Source organism: Haliotis cracherodii, unplaced genomic scaffold (genome assembly GCF_022045235.1).
Source record: "Haliotis cracherodii isolate W230 unplaced genomic scaffold, xgHalCrac1.p SCAF_15, whole genome shotgun sequence".
NCBI classification, from domain to species: domain Eukaryota; kingdom Metazoa; phylum Mollusca; class Gastropoda; order Lepetellida; family Haliotidae; genus Haliotis; species Haliotis cracherodii.
The window spans coordinates 28,628,897-28,651,770 of record NW_027266270.1 but is presented as its reverse complement, the minus strand read 5'-3'; the positions used below and the strand labels follow the sequence as shown (position 1 = coordinate 28,651,770).

Here is a 22,874-nt window from a genome sequence, read left to right as displayed (position 1 = left end):
ACAGATTAGAATGACTCAAGCTATAAATTTTCAATGAGGGCGCGCTTGGCTTTGAATAGGCCCTAAGCACTATTGCTTGTCGCTAGAAGCGATATTCGTATGACCATCATAACCATCAAAACAGTCTTAAAAATAAATAAAATTTCTGTCCGTTTGTAAAAAAAATGGTCTTTCTTTCACAAATTATATTTACTGTAAATTCCATGACGAATATCAAAACAGTGTTAATTCGTTTGTATAACCAACCGTCTTGGTTGCTGTAAAAATAAACAATGGTAGTTGGGGGATGTTAAATACGACAGCCATATTTAAAAAGCTATTTATGGCCATTATTTTGACCAAAAAAATTATCCAAAACGGAATGAAAGTTGGTTCATGTGTAGTTAGTAGTAGGACACAGCATACATGTTCCGTATTTGCGATATCTTATATTTTGTAGTTTGTTATGGGACGCTTCATCTCCCGGTTTCTATTTTTGCCTTATAATGACTTCATATTTTGTTCATATCATTAGAGTCAAGTGTTACAAATTAGTCCCCAGTATTTATGCTCAAAGCATATCAGGGGCGGTCGGGTAGCCTAGTGATTAAAGCGTTCGCTCGTCACGCCGAATACCCGGGTTCGATTCCCGACATGGGTACAATGTGTGAAGCCCATTTCTGGTGTACCCCGCCGTGATATTGCTGGAATATTGATAAAAGCGGCGTAAAACCATACTCACTCACTCAAAGCATATCAATGCTGAGAGCCAGTGGCTGTCCTTGATGCCACTTCAAACATAAAGCATATCCAGGTGAATTACAGTGCTCATCTGTTACAATTTCTTTTTTATTGTTCACTAATTGTATTTGATTATTTAGTGGCCGTTTTCTCTAACTATTCTAGTCATTTGCCATGTCGTCTACACACATGGGCTATCTTCCTTAACTCTGATTTGACGTTTTTTTTCAAGGGCAGTTTTCACAACAGACCATTTAGAACGATGAATAAATAGAAGTAAATGGTCAGTAGGTAACCAGACAGTTACAAAAATGAAATAATTATTAGATGATAACAAATTCTGTCTTGGTTTCGAACTTGCAAATATATCAACAGTCACTGTACTATAAAACTATAAATCCCTGAATTCGGTAGAGTTATTTCCCTTGCCCAAACCCCCTTACAGCACACACATACCCACGTAATATTTGCGGTTAATATTCGTAACTAATATTCAATACTTTGACTATATATGGGCCAATATATCCAATGTTCAAAGCTGAACATACACATGCAAAGAATCCAAAGCAAACAACGCTTCTGAGCTTTGTGTTAGGGGACCCACGAAACTTGGAGCGAACTCCAAATACAAGCATTCATCGGTTTTGTCTTTAACATCTGTTGTTTCTTGCAAACTAATCAGACCAACAGCGTTTGCAATGGAGACTCTAGTGGCCCATATCATCCTTCCTCTGATCACGTGTTCTATGTTGTTCAGTTGTCTAACTACCTTCGTCCAGTTTGTCTCCAGCCAAAACACCCCCCAGTCACATCCAGGTACGATGTATTATAGTAGACATTTTTAATATGTCTTCAATCTCATTAAAATCAGATCTTAGTTCTCGCTACCGATCTGATTTTAATGAGATTGAATATGTCTTTCGACATGTTCTAGTGTAGAATTTAAGTTTTCGAGGGCGAGATGTTTTCTTATACTATAGTTCTTCTAGTGGTGTCCTAAGTATTTGCTAGTCCGAATAGTGGACACATATAAGAACAGAGTTGTATTGCAACGTCCGTGCGTGCGTGCGTGCGTGCGTGCGTGCTAATGTCGGTTTTATAGGGCTTGCCCACTGAGATACCATGCCACAGTTTGACATGAATACCCCATTCAGACAAGGTATAATATAACACCAAACTGACCAGACCATGATTCATCCTCTTAGTGCCAAGCGCCAAGCAGGGTAGATCTAACGTCCATCCAACAAGTACCATCTTTTGACATCTTTTGGTATGATATGGCTGGGGGTTGAACCACCAATCTTCTGCTCTCCAGGCAGACGCTTTATCCACTAGACCACAGAGACAGATAAACTAATAAGTTGCTGCAGTAGACATGCTAGACAACGCTATTGTTGATCACCCCACTGAGTTCTATTATTATAAATATTATTTCCAACCAGCAGGTTTTCCCATGTCTATTGCAGATAACCGCATTCACAGGTGATCGAGGAAAGGAGTGTATACAAGCTTGTGAGGTATAATGATGACATCCCTTTTAGAATATTTCTTAATGATGCCTTTTTTGCTGTAACATCCCTTTTAGAATATTTATTTCATAGGCCAAATACAGATATCGTTCTTTTTTTGCAGATGCACCGGTTATCAGCCTTGGTCTCCTTGACCTATGCCTTGTTGTTCTTTTCATTTTTCAACACAAGGTCATGTCAACAGACAAGTACAAGAGATTCCTGGAGTACTGTGGCATCACTGTGGTAGAGAGACTCATCCATGTGGCTGTCACTTCTTTCACTCTCATGGTAAGTCTTATTGGACATGCACACATGTGTGTGACGTGTAATTTTCTATTTAATGACAGACCCACTCACTTGTATTACTACAAGGACTGGGACATGTGCCCTGAGTACTCAGATTGGTTTGTTTCAGCTACACGGACCCATGGTTATAACTACAAAATATTCCATCCGCAGTCAATACAATATGAATAAAACTTTCAAAAAACAATTTTGTTGTTTAACGCCGCACTCAGAAATATTCCAGCTATATGACGGCGATCTGTAAATAATCGAGTCTGGACCAAACAATCCAGTGATTGACATCATGAGCATCGATCCACACAATTGGAACACGTTTTCACTTATGATTTATGAAGACATGTCACACTGCTGCATTCTGTACATCACAGGCAGGGATATATATTCAAACCTTGCTAGAGTAAACGTCAGCTTCAGAATTAGGCTGCAGTGCCAAAACAAACATCAGGATACAGTATTTGACTATTTTTGTACCTTGTGTGTATTTATGTCTGCCAACATATACTGTGTAATTTCACTGTACTTATAAGTGAATATACTTTATATACTACAAATACTTTGTGTACACAGTCTATGCTAAAAATACTAGTCTACTTGCATGAATTTGGCTCTTAGCACCATTTTTAGAAGAACTGAGTGTTATGATATGGACTATAGTTAGCTGAGTTTACTTGACCAAACTGAATTTTACTTAACTCAAGCTTTGGACCAGAAGCTGAAGTCAGACTGTGTATGTATCAAAACTAATGTCACCTGTCGCAACTTTCTATGGAGGTGTCATTAGACCTTCACAGAGACAGGTAGCTTAGTAAAACATCTGCTATTAATGAGATTGTGCATGTGCATGAAGACATGGTTGAACCTGACAAGTGTGTGCTTGTGTTCAGACAGTGATGTACCTGTGGGAGCCCATCACCAGCCCATACCTGTGGTACTTTGACACAAGTGAGAGGTTCTTCCTCTGGCTCTTCTTCCTCCTCCTCCATGTGTTTGCCTGGACTCTAATGCTTCTGGATGCCATCACCATGGAGCCGCTAGAGATGATAGGACTCAAGCAGGTATGTACAGGTATTTGAAACAAGATCGTTTACAGATCGGTCTACCCTAAAAATGAAAAAGTAAAAAAAACAGCGGTAGTAACAAACAGTTTTAGCCCACTAGACCTTATAATGATAATATATAGCAAAAAACCTAAAAAGGGTAAATTTCTACTAGTCTTTAGGATACCTTAACTACTGGGTAGTTTGGAAAGGACTTATAGGACTAGTGCCAATTTCTAACGCTGAAAAACATTTTATTTATACTGCTGTCTGTCAACTTACATATTAACAACAAATTGAGAATACTAAACTGCCAAGCAAATGAAAGTATGTATATGCTTTTATGTTTGATTTGACCAAAAAAATTACAAATGTCATCAAAATGTTACTAGGGTGAAAACAGTCGCCCAAACACTGCAAACTTAGGTCCAAACACAGCTATGATACAACTATCAGACACATCACCATCAAATAACCTTTCATGTTTGTTTCATTTTTGACACCCTCAAACACTGGTGTATACTTTCATTTACCAGGCAGTTTGCATGTTGAACTGTAAGACAATCAAGACCAGCTTCATCAGAGCAACTGATATGAAAGTCGTTTCACTATCCAACACACTGAAATACTATTTAGACTGCATTCAGATCCATGGACTTGTATTCAAAAATATTACCAACACTGCCAACAATGTACTGAAGGGAGACGACACAAGTCAATCACTATCTGAAAGAAAGAATCAAGGCTCCAAATAGTATTTGAGAGTTTGAGTATTTGCTCATTTGTTGTCATTCACTTTGGGTATTGATACTTTAGGTTTTCAATATATTTGTACTCCCTTCAGTCCAGTCTCCTGGGTACTTTAATCCAGTGCGTGAACTGTTTTAAGCCATAATTCTGCTTAAAATGCTGTTTCAGGTGGATTTAATTTGCATCTGTTCATCCTTTGCCCCAAAACAATGATTGGTGTTCAAGCGAGACATAGCACTTTTTTGCATTGTGTATACGTGTTGCCTGCATTCAATCAGTAAATAATGATCTGTGAAGAAATGCAGGTTTGCAATCTGAAAAGGCTAAAGTGGGTCATTATACAGTGTAGTTATACTCCCGTAATTGTTTTTAAATTTTTTCATGCATATTTGAATGGCGACTTATTGTGAGGATACGCAGCTTATCTGGATCATGGAGGTGAAATAGTCAGGGATTACTTGTTATCCTGAAGATAAAAATGAATGATGTATTGAAAGCTAGATTCAAATATGGTGGCAAGAAACCTGAATGACCCTAGGATCCCCCTGGATTTCTAAAACCAGGGGACACAGGTCATTTACCGGTAAGGCTTGATGTTGATCCCGGAGGCGTGTCAGAAACTTATACTCTTTGGTTCAAATTAAAGATTTGCCATAATCATGATTCTTAGGTTTGTCAGCATGAAAACTAATGGATCAGATCAGTGGTCAAATTCAGTGACTTGGTTGATTATTGCTCATAATACCAATCACTGGATTGTCTGGTCCAGACTCAATTATTTTCAGACTGCTGCCATATAGCTTGAATATTGCTGAGTGCAATATAAACAAGAAGCACACAAACACACGTTAACACTAACACTGCCATTATTTCATTGGCTCTTGTTTCCCAGATCTACAACTACCACATGGAGCTTGGCCCACCTCTGCAGTATCTCCCCAAGATGCTGCAGCGATGTTACCGAAGTGTGCGGCATCCCGGCCCGTTCCTGCTGGTGCTTGCACTGTGGGTCCACCCCCAGATGACACTGGACCGACTGTTCCTCAGCTACCTGTTCACGTGGTTCCTGTGGTGCGGGTACCGCATGTCCAGCAGTCAGTACCGGCATGTCAGTCACTGGTTACTGGAGGCCAGGGAGGAGGTGGTGTTCCACACCAGACACCAGGTGTCCGGTGGACGCAGGCTGGACGGTGCAGACTCGGGCTGTGAAGTGGAGTATTCAGAATAACGTCTGGATCAAAATGAGGTGTAATTGAAGTTGATTCTTGTGTTTGCCAGGATGCTGGCCTAGATCTGGCCTGTCTGATCTAGAGAGATGGTAGAATTTCAGGCTTTTTGAGGGGTGTAGCTAAATGTTATCACAAGTGGGGCAAGTAAATGATTCAGGTTATTAAGTTGCATCCCTGGTTTGGTACTTACTGTATTCGACGCAATAAGCGCCCACGGCGATATTTGCTAATATATTGGCTAGTGAACAATCCCAGTTAGCACCCCTTCCGATTGATCAATGTAGACAAGACTCATTTATTCGCGTATAACACGCACTCGTGTTATATGCACCCTTAATTATGGGCAATTAAATTCTGGAAAAATATATCTCTCGTATATAAACATTTCAGGCTGTCAGCATAAACCACAAAATTTATCATTCAACTCAATGACGTCGAATACGCTATCTTTCTGAAGATAAATGTTGGCTAGGGATGGACAGATGTAATCATTTCAGTAGCCGACCGTGCCAATAGGGCCATCACTGTTCATGGATCATTTACTTGGCATTGAAAAACTTCTTTTCACACCTTCATATTGCAATTACACTGCCAATTTCTGGCCATGACTCGTCACGATATGGCTGAAATATTGCCGATGTGACGTTAAGCATTAACTCACTTGCTCACTCTGGCCATGACACCAGTTAAAGGCAAAATTAACAACATAGTACTCTGGCATTTCATATGTTCCACCAGCCTGTCAGACCATGCTAAGATCATCACAACTTGTAACATATTGTAACATTTAGTCTTGTGACTGTTGTAGCGCTAAGATCGCTTCATGGGACCTGGGTCTTGATTGATGTCCATTTGCATTAGTGTCTAGTGGATCAACGTAGTCAGACCCTGAAAGCAGCACTTCTCAGCACACCCAGTTCATTGTTGTTGTGATGCTATGAAACTATGTACTATATGCCGTAACTTTTCAGTAGTTCTCCATCATAGTTTAAAACAGCCTACCTACCCTATTTTGAAAAAAATGTAAATAGAATGACTAAATTATTTTTTCGACCCTATACGTCTAAAATCAAAAGCTGGGTTAGAAAATCACTAAGAAGAGAATTTTAGAGTGGAAGTTGCAGAGAAATTAACCCGAATCATTTAGAAAGCGGACTCCTGATTGTCTCAAGAATCCATGAATTCTTCATTCAGATTGTATGAGATCTAAAGATCTGATTGTAATGAGGTTGGGAACATGCCCTGCATCAACTGGATATGTAGTGGCTTGTTTCACCATTATGTGTGGGTCAATGTATCATATAATATTCTCAACAAAAATGTTAGGGCCACTGGTATTTTCCAGGGTTAATAATAACATAGTCAATTTTTTACCAGTGTATGTTTTCTTGAGATGGAAGAAGTTTACTTTATTGGTCTTTGAAGCAAAGAGGTATGAGTTGAAAGCTTGCCACCAAATACCAGAGCTTGGCTCAAGAAAACAATGTACCTTGTATGTATGTTCGTTCTCAAGGACATCGGCAACATCCTACAACCTGGCTGGAACATCTGCTCTATCAGCAAACATCCCAAACCACCCTCGATGATCCAGTGTACTTCCACTCTAAGGATAAATACCCTGGCCCCATTTGCCACTATAGCTTTGTTTGGAATGTGGTGAACACAGTTTAAAATGAGCCATAAAAATAGCCGCCCAGTCAAGTAAACCTGTTATTTCATGTTTGAATTAACCAGTGATAACCAATGCCGTTGCATGATGTCTGTAACACAAATGCAAACATAACGACAGCCTTTGAAATTCATGCTGGTCTGCTACCCCTCGACTACTAAATTGTGCTGAGGACAAGTAAGAATGCAATGATGGTAGACCTCATTGACTAGTAGCATCAGAGGGATCTAACTCAGAACCTGTTCTTAATGCTACAAATTGGAACTGAATATAACTGAAGTAAATGTAAACAGTAGACAATTTTGTCTTGTTCCAGATTGAGATGGTGACATCACTACCTAAATTAAGCTATAATGGAGAATAGGTCAAGGTAGAATGGAGATATGATAAACTTGATACTCTCCCGATTGATTGATTGATTCCCACAGAATACTCCATTGCCCTTGATTTCTTGTTTCTAGTGTTCTGTGTATCTGCATTTACAGTTTGTGCAATACTTATTATCGTAATATATTAAAACTTTGGAGTACACACCATACATTGAAGATAAGGAATGCAAAGCTTTTTATATAGCAATAAAAAGGGTCTTGTCTTTCATATGATGTACAGGATATTTTTCATCATTTTTGAATGAACTGTTGATATTGTTAACTGATCTACACGTGAGGAACAAGAAAGTTTCTGATGTCACATTAGTGTTAGTTATAGTCACTGCCGCTACCACAGATCTGCATGCTACTTTTATCTGATATTTTTCTATTGACTTTTTATATTTTGTATACACCATATATGTGTTGCTGTGTACAGTTCTCTCTAAGATGTAATAAAGCAAATTTCTTATGAAATATCTGTTTTTGCCAAAGTTTGATAATATTGTTAAGCTTCACATCACATGCCTGTATCAGGAATTGACCGTGGTCTTTTTATTTGTAAGTCTTGGGGACTGTTGATAATTAATTTGGGGGTGGAACAGTATTCCAGTTATATCACTGCAGGTCAGCTAACTGTTCGGAGGAAAGCCCGAATCAATGCAGGTCTTTGATGTTTACCACTGTGGTGAAACCAACAAAGACTGGTATGGTGCTGACAAACCTAGAAACATAATTGGGATGAACCGGGATTCAAACCGATGATCAAAGGTTTCTGGCATGCCCAAGGAACGCAACTCTGCACAGAAAATTACGGCGCCTTAGACGCCTGGGTCATCTCTGCCTCCATACAATTACAGCTGTTATCAGAGAGAGGTAACAAGGTAATATGTTAATACAATACATTAACCGTCTAACCGGATCGGTTGGTCTGGTCACTTGATTGTCTGGTCCAGACTCGATTATTTACAGACTGTCGTCATATAGCTGGAATATTGCTGAGAGCGGCGTTAAACAACAAAGGAAAAATCTCTGCTGATGGTTGAGAAAGTCCAATACGAAGAAACCCCATCCAATCCATGGACATGTCCAAAAGAGTTTGGGAATCTGACCAGATGAGGTCCCACACCAATGTTTATCCATTGAAATACCTGTGGGGTGCAGAGATCACTGACAGACATCATAGGCAGGAATGTTTGGACTAGGCTGAGGACTGGGCTCCAGTACTTTTCACTTTTGAATGGGATGCTGTCTAGATTTCACAGTTTGTCATGCACAAGTATGGCGTAGGGAAAGATTTTAGGATTCCAACTTATCCGAACATGACTGCTGGAGGGGGGCCTCAATCATGACTTGGAGTGGGATTATTTGAGCAAGAACTGATTTCCGTGTCCTAAAGCAGGGCATGATGACAGGTTGGGGCTACAGAGATCACATTACAATAGACCATACAATCTGACAGGTGCAATCAGAATTGACTTCATTCCCTTGGACGATAACGCACAACCTCATCGTGTCAGGATTGTTCATGACTTCTTGGAGCTGGAGACCATTTTTCGAATAGAGTGCCCAACCTGGTCACCTGACCTCAACCCTATCACCCTCTCATGACGCCCTGTCCTTCCTGCAGCTCTACAGGAACTCGGCAATGTTCTTACTGAAGAGTAGACCAATCTTCTCTTGGCAACCATCGACACTTATTGGGAGCATGAGACGACGGTGCCAGACAGTGATTGTATCGTTTGGATCACATACGAGCTACTGATAGTTGTTTTTTACAATGAATTTGTTTTTGTGATTTTTTTATGTTTCAGTTTTGGTCTACTTGTGTTCGACGGGTGATGGATGATTATTGGTCACCTGTTGGTTGGCATGGAGTATCACATAACAGACTTTTGTTCATTAAACATGTCTTTAAGCAATATTGTCTTTCGCTACTTCAACAGATGCACATAATTAGAAATGTTACCCTTTAAAGTGGTGATCCTTAGCAAACTTTGAGTAGCATAGTTCCAACAGCGGATCTCATGAAAGCTATGTTGAGTTGTCTAATTTTAGCTCTCTGTGTTTATCCAGGGTTGTAAGGGACGTAAATGCAGCCGAAATCTGTAGGTTAGGTCTTGGAAAGAGGTAAGCATACCTAGACATGACATCCACTAACAGTGCGACCTGATGGGTTGTTCGTGTGCGCTTAGAATAATTACTCTAAGTACTTTTCTTTTTGAGGTGCTAGGATAGCTTTTAGTGTCATAATCTTGCCCCAATATACCCGGTAGACAATGTGTTGAGTTGGTACTAAATCTGACTAGTGACTTGTCCAGATCGGTCAATAGGACGTCAATATAGCTGTGTGGTCTTAAAAGTTTGAGATGAGCAAAGCCGATGATGGGGGTGTTAATCCAGGTAAACAGCCACCCAGTGATTAATATGCTGAACAGTAGAATGTTGAATTCAGTCTGTTGAATGCAAAATGAAGATGGGGATCAACATCTGAATGGGAACGTGAAGCTAGGCATCCAATCTTCTGGTCTGAGGGAGTTCCCTAGCTTTGATAAGACTCGATTTGGAACTTGGTATGCCTGTGATTAGCTTCCAATTTTTCGGGGGTGGTGGGGTTGGCATTGTGTTGAATATCGAAAGTCTGCATGTGATGTCCATGAGACAAGCAAGGTCAACAACATTGGAGAAATAATTATGTTAAACTTAAAATGAGTCATGTAAAACAGGAGCCGCTCCTCTACCTCAACCTCTGCCGTGCTACAAAAAGGTCTGGTAACTCTTGCTGTAGTTAGCTGTATCTGTGATCTGTCTTTCCAAGCTGGGACACAAAACTTGTGCCCTTGCATGGGAGGCTCACGCTGAAATTGAAAGCCATCTAGATGTTTTAGTATACAAGAAGTCAGGCAGGTAGTGGAATTTCTCATACCTATGGTTAGTAGACAGGTTAGTCTGTTATGGTGCATAGTCTGATGTTAAGAAACAGTAAAGCTGGGATGGGCTGTGACCACATACTTCTCCTCAGCAAGTTTAGAAGGCTCCGACGTAACAGTTAATGAGATGGTAGCACTGCGTGAGAAGAAACTGGGGAGACATCCATACTCTTGCTGATCTTCCCGTTTCTTGAGAATATGGTCTCAGGAGCCTTGGACAAAGTTCAGATGTTCCAGGCTCACATTGGCTTTTGATTCCAAGGGTTCACCTGCAACTTGTTAGGTCGGGGAGATCATGTGTCTGATGCCAGAATCAAACCAATTGCTGTGACCACATACTTCTCCTCAGCAAGTTTAGAAGGCTCCGACGTAACAGTTAATGAGATGGTAGCACTGCGTGAGAAGAAACTGGGGAGACATCCATACTCTTGCTGATCTTCCTGTTTCTTGAGAATATGGTCTCAGGAGCCTTGGACAAAGTTCAGATGTTCCAGGCTCACATTGGCTTTTGATTCCAAGGGTTCACCTGCAACTTGTTAGGTCGGGGAGATCATGTGTCTGATGCCAGAATCAAACCAATTGATGTTGATGTTCATAACCTGTTAGAGTGTTGAGTTCCTTGAATGTAGCCATCCAAGTGCATCATTGTCAATGGATTATTTACTATCTCGTGAATTTTATGGATGGTAGGATGCATCGGCAAAGGACAATTGTAGGTCTTGTGGATAGTCTTGCTGATTAGAGACAGGCCAAGTCTGACGTTAACCATGGAAGTATTCAGTGATGTATCTATCCTCTGTAATACACTGTTGTGTACAACAGGAAGGATAGAGTGGTGAATATCCTGCCTTCGTCACCGGCTCTTTGTAACCTGCAAGCTCAATCAACAGCTTGTAAGCTGCTCTTCCTATAAGGTGGTATAAGTCGTGGAGTATATCCCTGACTGTATAATTGTTTGACTTGAATGCTTCCTCCAGAAAAGATTCAGCATCATAGGAAAAGATGTAGGTAACAAAGTTGCTCCCCTTGGAACTGCTGCACTGGGGAGAGCCCTGGTGACTAGAACATACTGCCTCTTTATTCTGACTTGTGATTTGAGCTCCTTAGCCAAGGTGACAGGAGGCTGACCTTGAAAGGACGTCTGGTAAGCTTTGCAAAGTCAGCATGCAATTTTTCTTCTTGTATGGAGTCATGTTTGTAGCAATGCTTTCTAATGACATTTCCTTGGTCATGTGTATGTGCTGCCCGGATGAATGTTCACCCCTGGTTGATGATACCCGGTCATAATTTATCCTTTGATTTTGACCTACCAGTATCCTCATTCTGAGACATTTCTCAATTACAAGATCTCCTGAGATATGGTTCCTTGACATTTGTCGGTCAGTGCAGACATGGATGGAGTTATCCTTTGTGAAAACTTCATCAGGGACATGTGGGATATGAAGGGGCTCTTGAGGCCGAAAGGAGCCACTCCTCATGATGGGCCCCAGCACGTCTGCGTTCACAGAATGTACACAAAATTATGTTTTTCCCCTTGCACATACATGTGCAGTTGCATGAGCGCGGAGGATAGGGTTTTCCTCAACTGTAGATTCGTACAAAAGGGAAGAAGACGTCTGTTGAAAAAGTCTAAAGATTTCATAGTAATTGCAGCCCAAACAGGAATCTATGGCTATGACGTAACGAGGTCAAGCACTCACGGAAATGGAAAATAACTGTTTTTTCGACCTCAGATCTTAATTAAATGCAGTTAGTATACAAAATATGTAAATATTCAAACAACTGAATTCTTACTAATTGGACCGTGGCACAAATACAGCGTATCAAATGTTTTTATGCCTTTCCAAATGAAAAAGTGTAAAAATGAGAATATAACAGACTATTGTGAAACAGGGCATAAACAGGTGTAAGTAGATCAAGGTGACCTATGACACCTTGACGACAGGTGAGAACAGGTGCATAATACCTATAGTCTGTTTCTGCAATGTCAATTTGACTTAGTTTTATTTTTGAATGTTGAAAGTGCCGACAAATTACCTCCTGTAAAGTACATTTTGTATTGTTCACTGAGATCAAACTAGCAAATCCAGACTAGTTCTTTTCGAGTTGTTTTGTTATTTCGTATTTACAGCTACGTAACACTTTGTCGATTTTTAAATTGAGAAAAACAGTTTTATTTTATTTCCGTGAGTGAGTGAGTGAGTTGGGTTTAAGGCCGCTTTTAACAGTATTCCAGTTATATCACGGCGTGTCAGCTTAATGTGGGAGGAAAGCCCGAAGTGATGCAGGTATCCGACGTTTACCACTTCGGTGAAACCCACGAGCACGGGTATGGTGCTGACAAACCTAGAAACATAATCAGGGCGAACCGGGATTCGAACCCACAATCATAGGTTTCTGGCGTGCCCAAGGGACGCAACTCTGCACAGCGAATCGCGGCGCCTTAGACTTTAGTCCTCTAGACTAGTCTTTAAAGCAACAAATTTCTAAGGCTACATTGTAGAATAATGTTTTAATACCAAATCCTTCCAAAAACACTTGCACAATTAAGCTGGATAGACTCAGACTTAATTGATGCTTGTCATAGTATCCCAACTGCGTAGATCTATGCTCATAATATCAATCACTGGATTGTCTGGTCATGGCTTAATTTTTTACATACTGCTATCATATAGCTGGAATACTGCTAAGCAAGGCGAAAAACAAATAAACAAACACCTAAATTTCAACAAAACACAATCTACATTCAATAAAATTTTATTCCTTTAATACATGAGCAGCAATAACTTTGTGAAATACAAAAATGTACCAAAATTAATTTATTTGGCAATGTAACCTTGAAAACACTATCCAACGCAATTCTATCAATTGCAGAAAAGGCATTCTAATAATTAAGTTAAATATTGTTTTTTCGGGCAAGACTTATACACTTAATTGAGCAATGACAATTCATTGAACAAAATGAAAGCATATAAATCTAGCATCAGAAAAACAAATACCATCTTTTTGATTAATAAGCAGAATCAAGTTTATAATTTTGATCTTGGATAATATTTTAAGATCAGAGTTTTACAGTCAAGCATATTTACAAACTGCCTACAGAACTTAAATTTCCTTGCTCATATTGTCAGAAAAATACAACAAAAAATTTCCATTTCCTACATTAACATCTATATGATAGATTGAAATGTTGAAATATCTTGTCAATGCGAAACTCAAAATTATTCACCAGTTAAAATAAATGTATACAGATCTGAAGTCAATGATTATTCCAAGAAAAAGACATCCAAATATGCCTCAAATTGACATGATTAAACAGCCAATATTTTTCAGAACGATTACTATACAAGACAAGAAAACAAGGCACATATTGACAATTAAAAAAAAAAAGCCTAACAAAAACAAAAGGGTATCCAATAAAAATTTAACTTCACACTAAAACAGCAACCTGTAAAACCCAGTTTAGCTTCAAGTGTAGCATGTGAATTTGGGTTGAACATTGTGACGTTTCACTTAAAACATCAAACAAACGATTCCCATAAGAAAAACATTCAGGAAGAATAAGGACATTATATTTCAATTGTTTGTCACAAGGTGTCACCTTTCGGGTTCATGTGTCCTAACAAAAATCTCAAATGCCCATCACTGATAATTACGATTGAAGAGACAACTTGCAAAACCTGATAAGCATAACTGGGCTGCTATAGACATACCTCTAGGGCCCCATTACACAAAGCGAATGTAGAGCTACAACTGTCCTTACTCCTATACTTTAGCATCAGACTTACAATGGTTGTAGTTTGTGAAAAGGAGCCCTGAACATGCAAGTAATGTGTAATGAATAAACACAAAACATGAATGAGTGAGTTGGGATTCATGCCGCTTTTAGCAATATTCCAGCAATATAACGGCAGGGGACACCAGAAATGGGCTTCACACATTGTGCACCCATGTGGGGAATTGAACGCAGGCCTTCGGTGACAAGTGAACGCTTCAACCACTAGGCTACCCCACTGCCCCCACAAGACATTAAAAAGTATGACAAGTAATAATGTAAAAAAGGCCTTGGCCTCCGGTTTAGCATAATAAAAGTACTGGGATGACCGTCACTGTTGGTGAATGCAGTGTGAACACAAAGAAGTGATAAGTACACATCACTGCTTACAACAACCTACGGAGATAACTGTTGTGACAAGGAGCCATCTCCACTCTGGTATCAACATTTAGATCCTGATTTCCTGCAAAGAAACAAATTTTATCCATGAAAACATATAAATCAGAGGGCAATTTTCAGCTGTCACATTGTAGGAGCTCACTCATTTACAGATGTATCAGGATAAATGAATGTTTGACACAAGTAAAATATCAAAGACGGACTTGTCAGTATATTTTCAGTGCATCATAGCACTTTTCACTTTTTGTTAACCCCCCGCCCCCTAAAGTAATAGACAAAAATATTTTTGGTAAGTATAAACCATCACCTTTCATCATCAGCTTGAGTCATTCATTTGTATCATGAAACGGAACATTTTGAATATCATACAGAGACTGTATCATCCCATCCCTATTACTATGGCATCTAAATTATCATATCTGGACAAGGCAAATATGATACCAAAACACCAATTCACACCACAGAGGTATGATAACACAGAGGCCTCTGTATTGCCTGCATATTGCACACATTGCCAATAACATACCATGTTTTCTAACACTTCCCATATGCCCTTTTATGAAGACCATGTCAGAATAAAGTGATGAACAGAATAACAAACATCAAGGAACTGCCTCCTCTGTAAGAATTAAACATGCTAATCTAGGACACATTGAAGTATTTTTTCAAGTGCCAACTTGACAAAACAACCAGTGGTCAATTACAATCAACACAAAGACTAGAAATTAGAATAATTTATGAGAGCAAAAACATATTTTTTACTTAATCTGAATAAAGAATTAATCTTCAAATATGAACTCACTTTGTAAATCAGGTCACTCTACAGCATCAACAATCAACAGCTTATCTGTAAGAGATCAAGGATCAATTAATGACAAAAACTAAATATATTCAATCACTTAAAATTCGTTAATAGGACAATAATGTGTGTAAATGCACACAATGTTCAATAAATTATACAGTCTTTAATCAAGGACCTATTCAAGTGTAAAAAACACACATTTACTCTACTGTGAGAGTGATAAAAAATGTTTATGCAATTTAGTAGTATTTCATTACATTCTTAGGTTCACAAACTGAGAATTAACTTCTCTTAATGAAAGTTGATGACTGAAAAAGAAAATATGTATGCTATCCAATTTGTACTTCAGAACATAGGGTCAATAATTACCAATAATAATACCAGTGAATTCCAATCCCAAACAAAAAACTGATCTAAGCAACAAAGACAAAGGGAGGATGGCACATTCAACATTGTCCACCAAAGCAAGCTACCATTTGACAAGGTACCCATTATACACTCACATGGTATAAATCCAAGATACAATTAAAGTACTTTTTACTTATCAACTATGCCAATGTCTAGCTACACTATAAGGTGTCACAAGCAAATTCAACATTAAACAACTCGCTGTTGGAGACTCAAAATATCCAAATTTTACAGGTGTCATTCAGTGTTTTTCTAAGATATATTCCACTTGTATGTTGAAATAGTTAAATTGTATCTCAATATTAGTACATGTCAGCTGAAGCATTTTGTGAGACAATGTTGAAGCTTTCACAAGCAGGGGTAACATCATGCTGATCACAAACACAGGACTGTTACATAAATGATCATGGTTATCAACCCAGCTATATATATCTATGAAATCACACAGCTGCCGTTAGTCTGTGATACTTTAATCGTGTGATCCATCTATTACAGAGACTGCTACAAATGACATCCTATCTTGTTCTATGTCCCAAGTTGCCTTACCATTTATGTAAATATGAGAACATAACTGAAAGTTTATTACTCCAAAAGAAAGATTAAAGATAGAGACAGACATTAAGGATGGTAGCTTTACAAAGGCAGCCTAGGAACAGTCTAGTTTAGGTGCAACATATTAAGACAGAATGACGGTAATGACGCTGGCTGCTGTGCTATTTCTATGATGGAGGCGAGGTGTACGCTACCTCTAGTCTTTTTCCTCTCTCTCCTTGCTCAATTTTGACTGAGGGCTTCTGCTACGATCCCTACTCCTACCCCTAGATCGGGACAGACTCCTACCCCTAGACCTGGATCGGCTTCTACCCCTAGACCGACTGCGGCCCCGCGAGTGGGACCGTGAACTGAAAGATTATCCATAAAGAAATAAGCCAAAAGAGAACCAGGGTAAAAAGAATGGCAAGAAATTTTAAAGATGTAGAAATGCTGACTCAGCTGATATTTAAAAAACCTTTTTGTTTACTTAAGCAAAAACAGGGCTTGAAGGAAAATATTTTCTATTACATACTACTCAAAAGAAATAAAAGAACACTTGACTTCTATTCATATGACTATTGTTAATCTGGTGTGTATTGCAACACAGCCTTCCAAATGATGGTGTTCTTTAACTTCTTTTAGGAAGTATATTTGCTCTTAGTGGCACACAATGGATTAAATAGAGCATCTGGTTAATACACAAACAGCAATACACTCTTCCAATCTGCTGAAAGATCTTAACATGAGGCTTTGAAGGCATGTGTTCTATGGCATTCTCATTTCATGCAGAAGGTTTTCAACTCAACTACAACTCAAAATAAGCATACAATTGCATTAACTACGAAACATGCTGCTGGGACACCATCTTACCTGCTGCGGCTACGACGACGAGGTGAATTAGAATCGCTGCGACTTCGTCTACGTGGAGAGTGGGATCTGCGACGTGGGGAGAAGGATCTGCAAGTTGATGATGAAGTCCGTAATAATGATGGCAGGTGTTGATGCAGTAGAGCTGACTGCACAGCTGGCAGCAGCAATGACTCTTTCAACATGCAACAGCTGACATAGAAATCTAGAACCAAGTTGTCAAGACCTGATCGGCTGGCAAGCAAGCACTCTCCAACCAGGCGGCTTTCACAAATTTTATGTGTATTTTGATACTTTTGAAAAGTTTGTACTGGACATTATTTTATATATGAAATGAGGGTAGACATGGTACTACATCTAATAATGAGATCCTATTACACTTTCAATTCTATCACGCCAAAGTGAATGAAATGTCAAATAATTGATGGCAAGACAGTACAGTTTTGACATCCAAATGAGTCCTCTTGATAGTGCTACTATACCCATACCCTGCATGAAGAGGTTGGGACGAATCTGCGAAGGTTAGAAGTAGAAGTAGTCCCTAACGTTGCTTTGTATGCATGTTGCAGAGGAAAAGTTGTAAGGCGTTGACAACTTCATTCTGTACATAAGGCTGATGGTTGCTTTGTTGGTTATAGACGATGTGTCGCTTTAGGGGGTTCATTGTAGATGGGAGAGGCTGAAAGCCCTAGTCTGGGACTCGGTACGGACGATGGGGGACTGGAGTGTTGACGCTGACTGAAGAGGAGATTGGATGGCCTTGGACGATGTGACTGCCCATTCGCACTTGCCGCTAGCCCGCTGACTAAGAAAGGGTGAAGGGATGGATGGTGAACGTAGAGCGGGCGGGCAGGCCAGCGGGCGTGAGTGCAGGCAGGTGTCGGGGCGGGCTGGCTGGCGAGCAGCTGGTGGTAGGAGTAGTTAAGGGGCTGATAATGCTATATGAGAACAGCACGATGAGTTTGGAGCAAGCAGCTCATGTGGCTGATGGCTGGTAGTAGTAGTGGACACCGGAGCCTGGAATTGGGTCAGTCAAAAAATCATCATGTGAATCGGCAGATAATGGCCAACACCTGGTTACCAACACTACTACTGCTATAAACATTACTACCACTCCTCTCAGGTCAAACTACATATCTAGAAATAACTACTTCAACAATTAGTCACATAAAAGATAAGCCTAATATATTTAGAAGTTTCAAATTTGCCATTAATAATTTCATCAAGTGGGGTTTATCACAAATGAACAGTAATCTGTTTGACGATGATTTTCTAGTCTGCCTACAAAACACAAATGGTTCTCATGCACTAGTCTATTCCTTTCAGTAGGTAACATCAACAAAAGCATACATGCATATCCAGTGAGTGAATTTGGTTTATCGCTGCTTTGAACAGTATTCCAGTTATATATCAGCCTGTCAGTGTAATGTGGGTGGAAAACACAAAATGATGCATGTCTCAAGACTTTTACCATTTAGGTGCAACACCAGAGCAAGGGCATGGTGCTGACAAACCCAGAAACGTGATTCAAACCCATGATCATAAGTTTCTGACATGCCCAAGGAATGCTATTCTGCAAAGAGAATTGCAGTGCCTTAGATGACTGGTTAAGAAAATAAACTTGTAAGCTAGGAAGATAAAACAGTTGACAAAACGCAACCTAAAAAATAAAATAGCCAATGGAGAAATATGGAAAAGGGAAAATGTTAATTCATTACCATATGACCAAAATGAGAAATAATTTAAGGAATGAATTTGGCACAGAGGACAAAATTAATACAAAACAGCTCACCAATCTAAAAACATTCTATCAAGTTTCAATTTACAAGAAAGTGCAAGGCTAAAAAGTGTAAGACTTGTGCAGAGTAATGACTGCCTAACATTCAAGCCTTTGGTACAAAAGCTGTATGTTAATAACCATGACAATGTTATTACCACAGCCTTAAATTTCATCAGAAAAGTAATGCCCTAATCTTAAAGGCCTTCAATACACAGTATTAAGTACAAGTACATAAGTTCCGTAATTGAAAACTTGCACTTTCATGTAACAAAGTTTGGTAAAGGATGAAAATTTGAGAAAAATGGCATTCTAAATTTTTATATATACTCACAAATATTGATCAATTACACACAAGTTACATGTACACAAGACTTCTAGACATGGTGATCTGTGATATGCCAAAATATCAAAACATCATCACTACATTTTACGTAAGTATTCAAACAATTCGAAAGATTTGCATTCAATTCTTAAATTCATATATATCTTAAACAGACTCTGAATTACTGAAACAATTGATACATTGGGATGTATAAGAACTGGAACTCCCCCCCCCCCACACACACACAATAGTGCTCCCACGACAATTAGCATATCAGGGTATACCAACAATATCAAATATGTGTCTTTAAACTATAAGTGAAATAAAGTTATTGTAAAATATGGCTAAAAAGTGCTGATAAACATGACATGAAAGGCTTATCTGGCATGAATTTTGTGGTTCCAATTACAATTGATTTAAAATTAAGGCATATCGGTTCCTAAAAAACAATAACCACCTGTATCATGTGTATATTTAACTCCAAGCTAAGATAAACAAAAACAGTACTTGCCATGAATTTCATAAAAATTCAAAAGAAATGGTTCGGAACAGCATTAATAAAAAGAGTAATTGGAACCACACTATTTTATATGATACAATATTTCAACTAAACATCAGGATCAAACATCATGAACATTGTTCACATACAAAGCATGCTTAAAGCCTTTCATGAACATCTTAATCTAAATGAAAATACTCAGCAATACCAAAGTCATGTTATTTTTAGAATGTCTGCAGTAAGAATTTGTGTACCTTCCTATATTGACGAAAAATAAACTTACCGTGATCTGCCTCTCCTTGGTCGGTAGTCATCATATGAAGACCCTTGACGTCCAACTGGCGGTCCTCGACTTCCCCATCGAGACTTTCCTGATGACATTTCAACATGCACACGACGACCATTCATTCTCCTGCAGAAATCAACTTATGATCTTAGCAGCTGATAAATGTAGAATATGTGACAAAAAGTGCTTTCGTTGAGAGGTATATTTCCACGGAAGTTCTACTTGTCCATCAAATACTTCAATCCTGTATGATATGCATACTGACTTCTATTACCGGTGGATCTATCAAAGTCTAAAACAAAGCAAACGTTTTCCTATTTCTGCATTAACATATCACTCTTTTTCAAATTTCAAAGATGATGTTTGAATATAAACATCCTAGATCATAAAAGCAAAGCAGCACATTAGTAGATCCTATTAGGGATACAACCTTGAACAGTGTCTCAGACAACTGAACCTCCTGATCCTATGAATGATGCTTGAGCTTTATAAGATTGCCTACAGAAGAGGCTTGAAAATTTGGAAAAAATCATCAGCACTTGACATTTTCATCAACACTGAGTCACCAGTGACATTTAACCATCACTTACGCTCCATCAAGGGCTCTAGTGGCATCTTCAGCATCACGGGGATCTTCAAATTCAACAAATGCAAATCCTGGAGGCTTCCTGGCTACCCACACATTACGCAAAGGTCCGTATTTACTAAATTTCTCTTCAAGTTCCTGCTTGGCTGCACCATAACCAAGATCTCCAACATACACTTTGCAATCTAGTCTCCAATCTTTCGTTGAATTCCGTGCCATTGTGCAGTTATTTCTAAAAAGAAATAGTTTGATCTATAAATGCTATAACATGGTAATATAGATTATCATCTTGGGCAAGTGGTATATTTTACAAATTGCAAACTATTTATCATCCTTGAACTGAAATATAATACACTGATAATTGAGCATGGTTTTACCTTGACTTATCCCCCATGAATCCATTTCGGGGGGACTTACAGAAAATATGAGGGAGTAGTGCATTATACCAGGTGCATTATTTTCAGATTTCATTTAGCGCTGCATGGAGGATTGAACTCTCGTTACCAGCTTGAAGCTAAACTAGGCTAATGAGTTAATCAAATTAGCCAGCACCCTAAAACAAATAATTCTTGCTTCTTGACCAAGTCATCAGCACCAGATTGTTTACCTTAATGTGCATGCACAGTAGCCACTTTCCCTGCGAAACTCGAAACTTAATACAAAAAAATGTAGAGTTTCTTCAAATGACATCAGATTAATTCATTAAAAGCAGTAGCTAACCCACACCCAACCTCATAAATAACCCTAAATTAAGTATAGGGGCTCCTAACTCATAGGATCGGGAAGGTGTTGGATCAGAAAGGGGTACCTAACCCTAATGATTGTAAAGGAGTGCTTGATCGGAAAGGGGATCCATGGGGTTAGGATAAAGTTAGGGGTACCTGCCCCAGTGTCAGAAATAGCTGTCTGCCTGTGCCTGGTAACTTTTCTGTCGGGCTGAATGACATTTTACTCCACCTGCCTGACAGTTAATTTTAAGCCAACTCCTCGTACATTCTCAAGTAATTGTTTGCATTATTTCAACTGAATCATATGTTGCGATTTATCTCTTATTTTTCACGGCTTTGAATATGGGTAGGTAACTTAGACGATTGGCAGGCAACATTTATGGGTCACCTGTCCGACTGTCTTGATGGGGCTTAAAATTTCAAGCACTCACCTCCCCTAACCCCAAAACTACTAACCCTAAGGATCGAAAGCCAATAAGCGCAATAGTAATCCGTGCCCGGTAAACTCCATTGTTACCAATAAGAGGGTTAGGTTAGGGGTGACATTTTAATTTTACCTTTTTTCCCCCCCTTGGGGTTTCCTTTAGACACGTGCCCTAAGGTTATGTAGTCGAGAGTACATTGCTTTTCGGCGATAATAGAAATGGAAAAAAACGACAAGCGACTTGCAATCGTCCAAAAATCAAATCCTGTTAAGTTGAAATGAAATAGTACCACATTTTGCACGAGCGGATACTTATTGACGAGTCCCTTGTCTAGTTGACCTCATTAGGCATACCCAAGCCTAGCTGACAAGGCCTATGGCAGAGAAGGCTATCCATTCCTATTTGTTTTCTTAAAATGCACAAAAAGTCGGACGAATAAGTCGCAAATGCTTTTCTTTCCACCAGCGGTGTTATTTGCTGTTAGTACCCCTTAATCGAACCTAAAAGGTTGAAGATCTTCTGAAAACAGAGGGATCAAACATGGCCGACGAGCACGACGAAACTATGCTTCCGTCTCGTCACATCTGTCAGCGTTCTTGCACTTTAGCATTACACGGAAATGCAGCAGTTTTAAAGCCACTGCAAAGAAGAGCGCCTGATGCTTCTACTTACCTTAATTTTCAATAAAAAGTAAACTAATTAACGAAGTACTGCTGCACTAAATGTTCAAACACACACCAAGCTCGTCTACGTCGTTCGGCCTAATGAATGCTATTCCGCAGGATCGCGTTCATTCGATTTTGATTGGTCGATTTTCGTGTGGGCTCTTTACAGCTGCAACGATAACAAACCCTGATCTGAGTATGAACTGAAACAGTTTATTGTTGTGATTTATGGTCTATATTCAAACAATCATTAATATTTGCAGTGTGGAAACTTCCGA

General features: G+C 39.1%; 2 protein-coding genes across 4 annotated transcripts; one reads left to right on the top strand and one right to left on the bottom strand.

The window, feature by feature from the left end:
- The first annotated feature begins 1,202 nt into the window (after nt 1-1,202).
- On the top strand, nt 1,203-8,041 carry LOC139462027 (nurim-like). The gene is made up of 4 exons (XM_071243527.1): nt 1,203-1,536; nt 2,353-2,519; nt 3,422-3,592; nt 5,217-8,041. Exons 1-4 carry the CDS (start codon nt 1,419-1,421, stop codon nt 5,550-5,552), a joined length of 792 nt encoding a protein of 263 aa, XP_071099628.1. The 5' UTR covers nt 1,203-1,418; the 3' UTR covers nt 5,553-8,041.
- A 5,220-nt stretch (nt 8,042-13,261) lies between these two features.
- On the bottom strand, nt 13,262-22,703 carry LOC139462464 (serine/arginine-rich splicing factor 3-like). Of its 3 annotated transcripts, XM_071244212.1 has the most exons (7): nt 22,604-22,703; nt 20,783-21,010; nt 20,190-20,318; nt 17,309-17,395; nt 16,651-16,806; nt 15,497-15,541; nt 13,262-14,758 (listed from the first exon to the last, which is right to left on the bottom strand). In XM_071244212.1, exons 2-5 carry the CDS (start codon nt 20,995-20,997, stop codon nt 16,653-16,655), a joined length of 585 nt encoding a protein of 194 aa, XP_071100313.1. In that variant the 5' UTR covers nt 20,998-21,010; nt 22,604-22,703; the 3' UTR covers nt 13,262-14,758; nt 15,497-15,541; nt 16,651-16,652. The 3 variants fall into 3 exon arrangements, 2 of the variants coding, with proteins under 2 accessions (XP_071100313.1, XP_071100314.1); XM_071244213.1 differs by lacking the exon at nt 16,651-16,806; XR_011653031.1 differs by lacking the exons at nt 13,262-14,758; nt 15,497-15,541; nt 16,651-16,806 and adding an exon at nt 17,794-18,322 and having other exon boundaries at nt 17,311-17,395.
- Between the last annotated feature and the right edge of the window lie 171 nt (nt 22,704-22,874).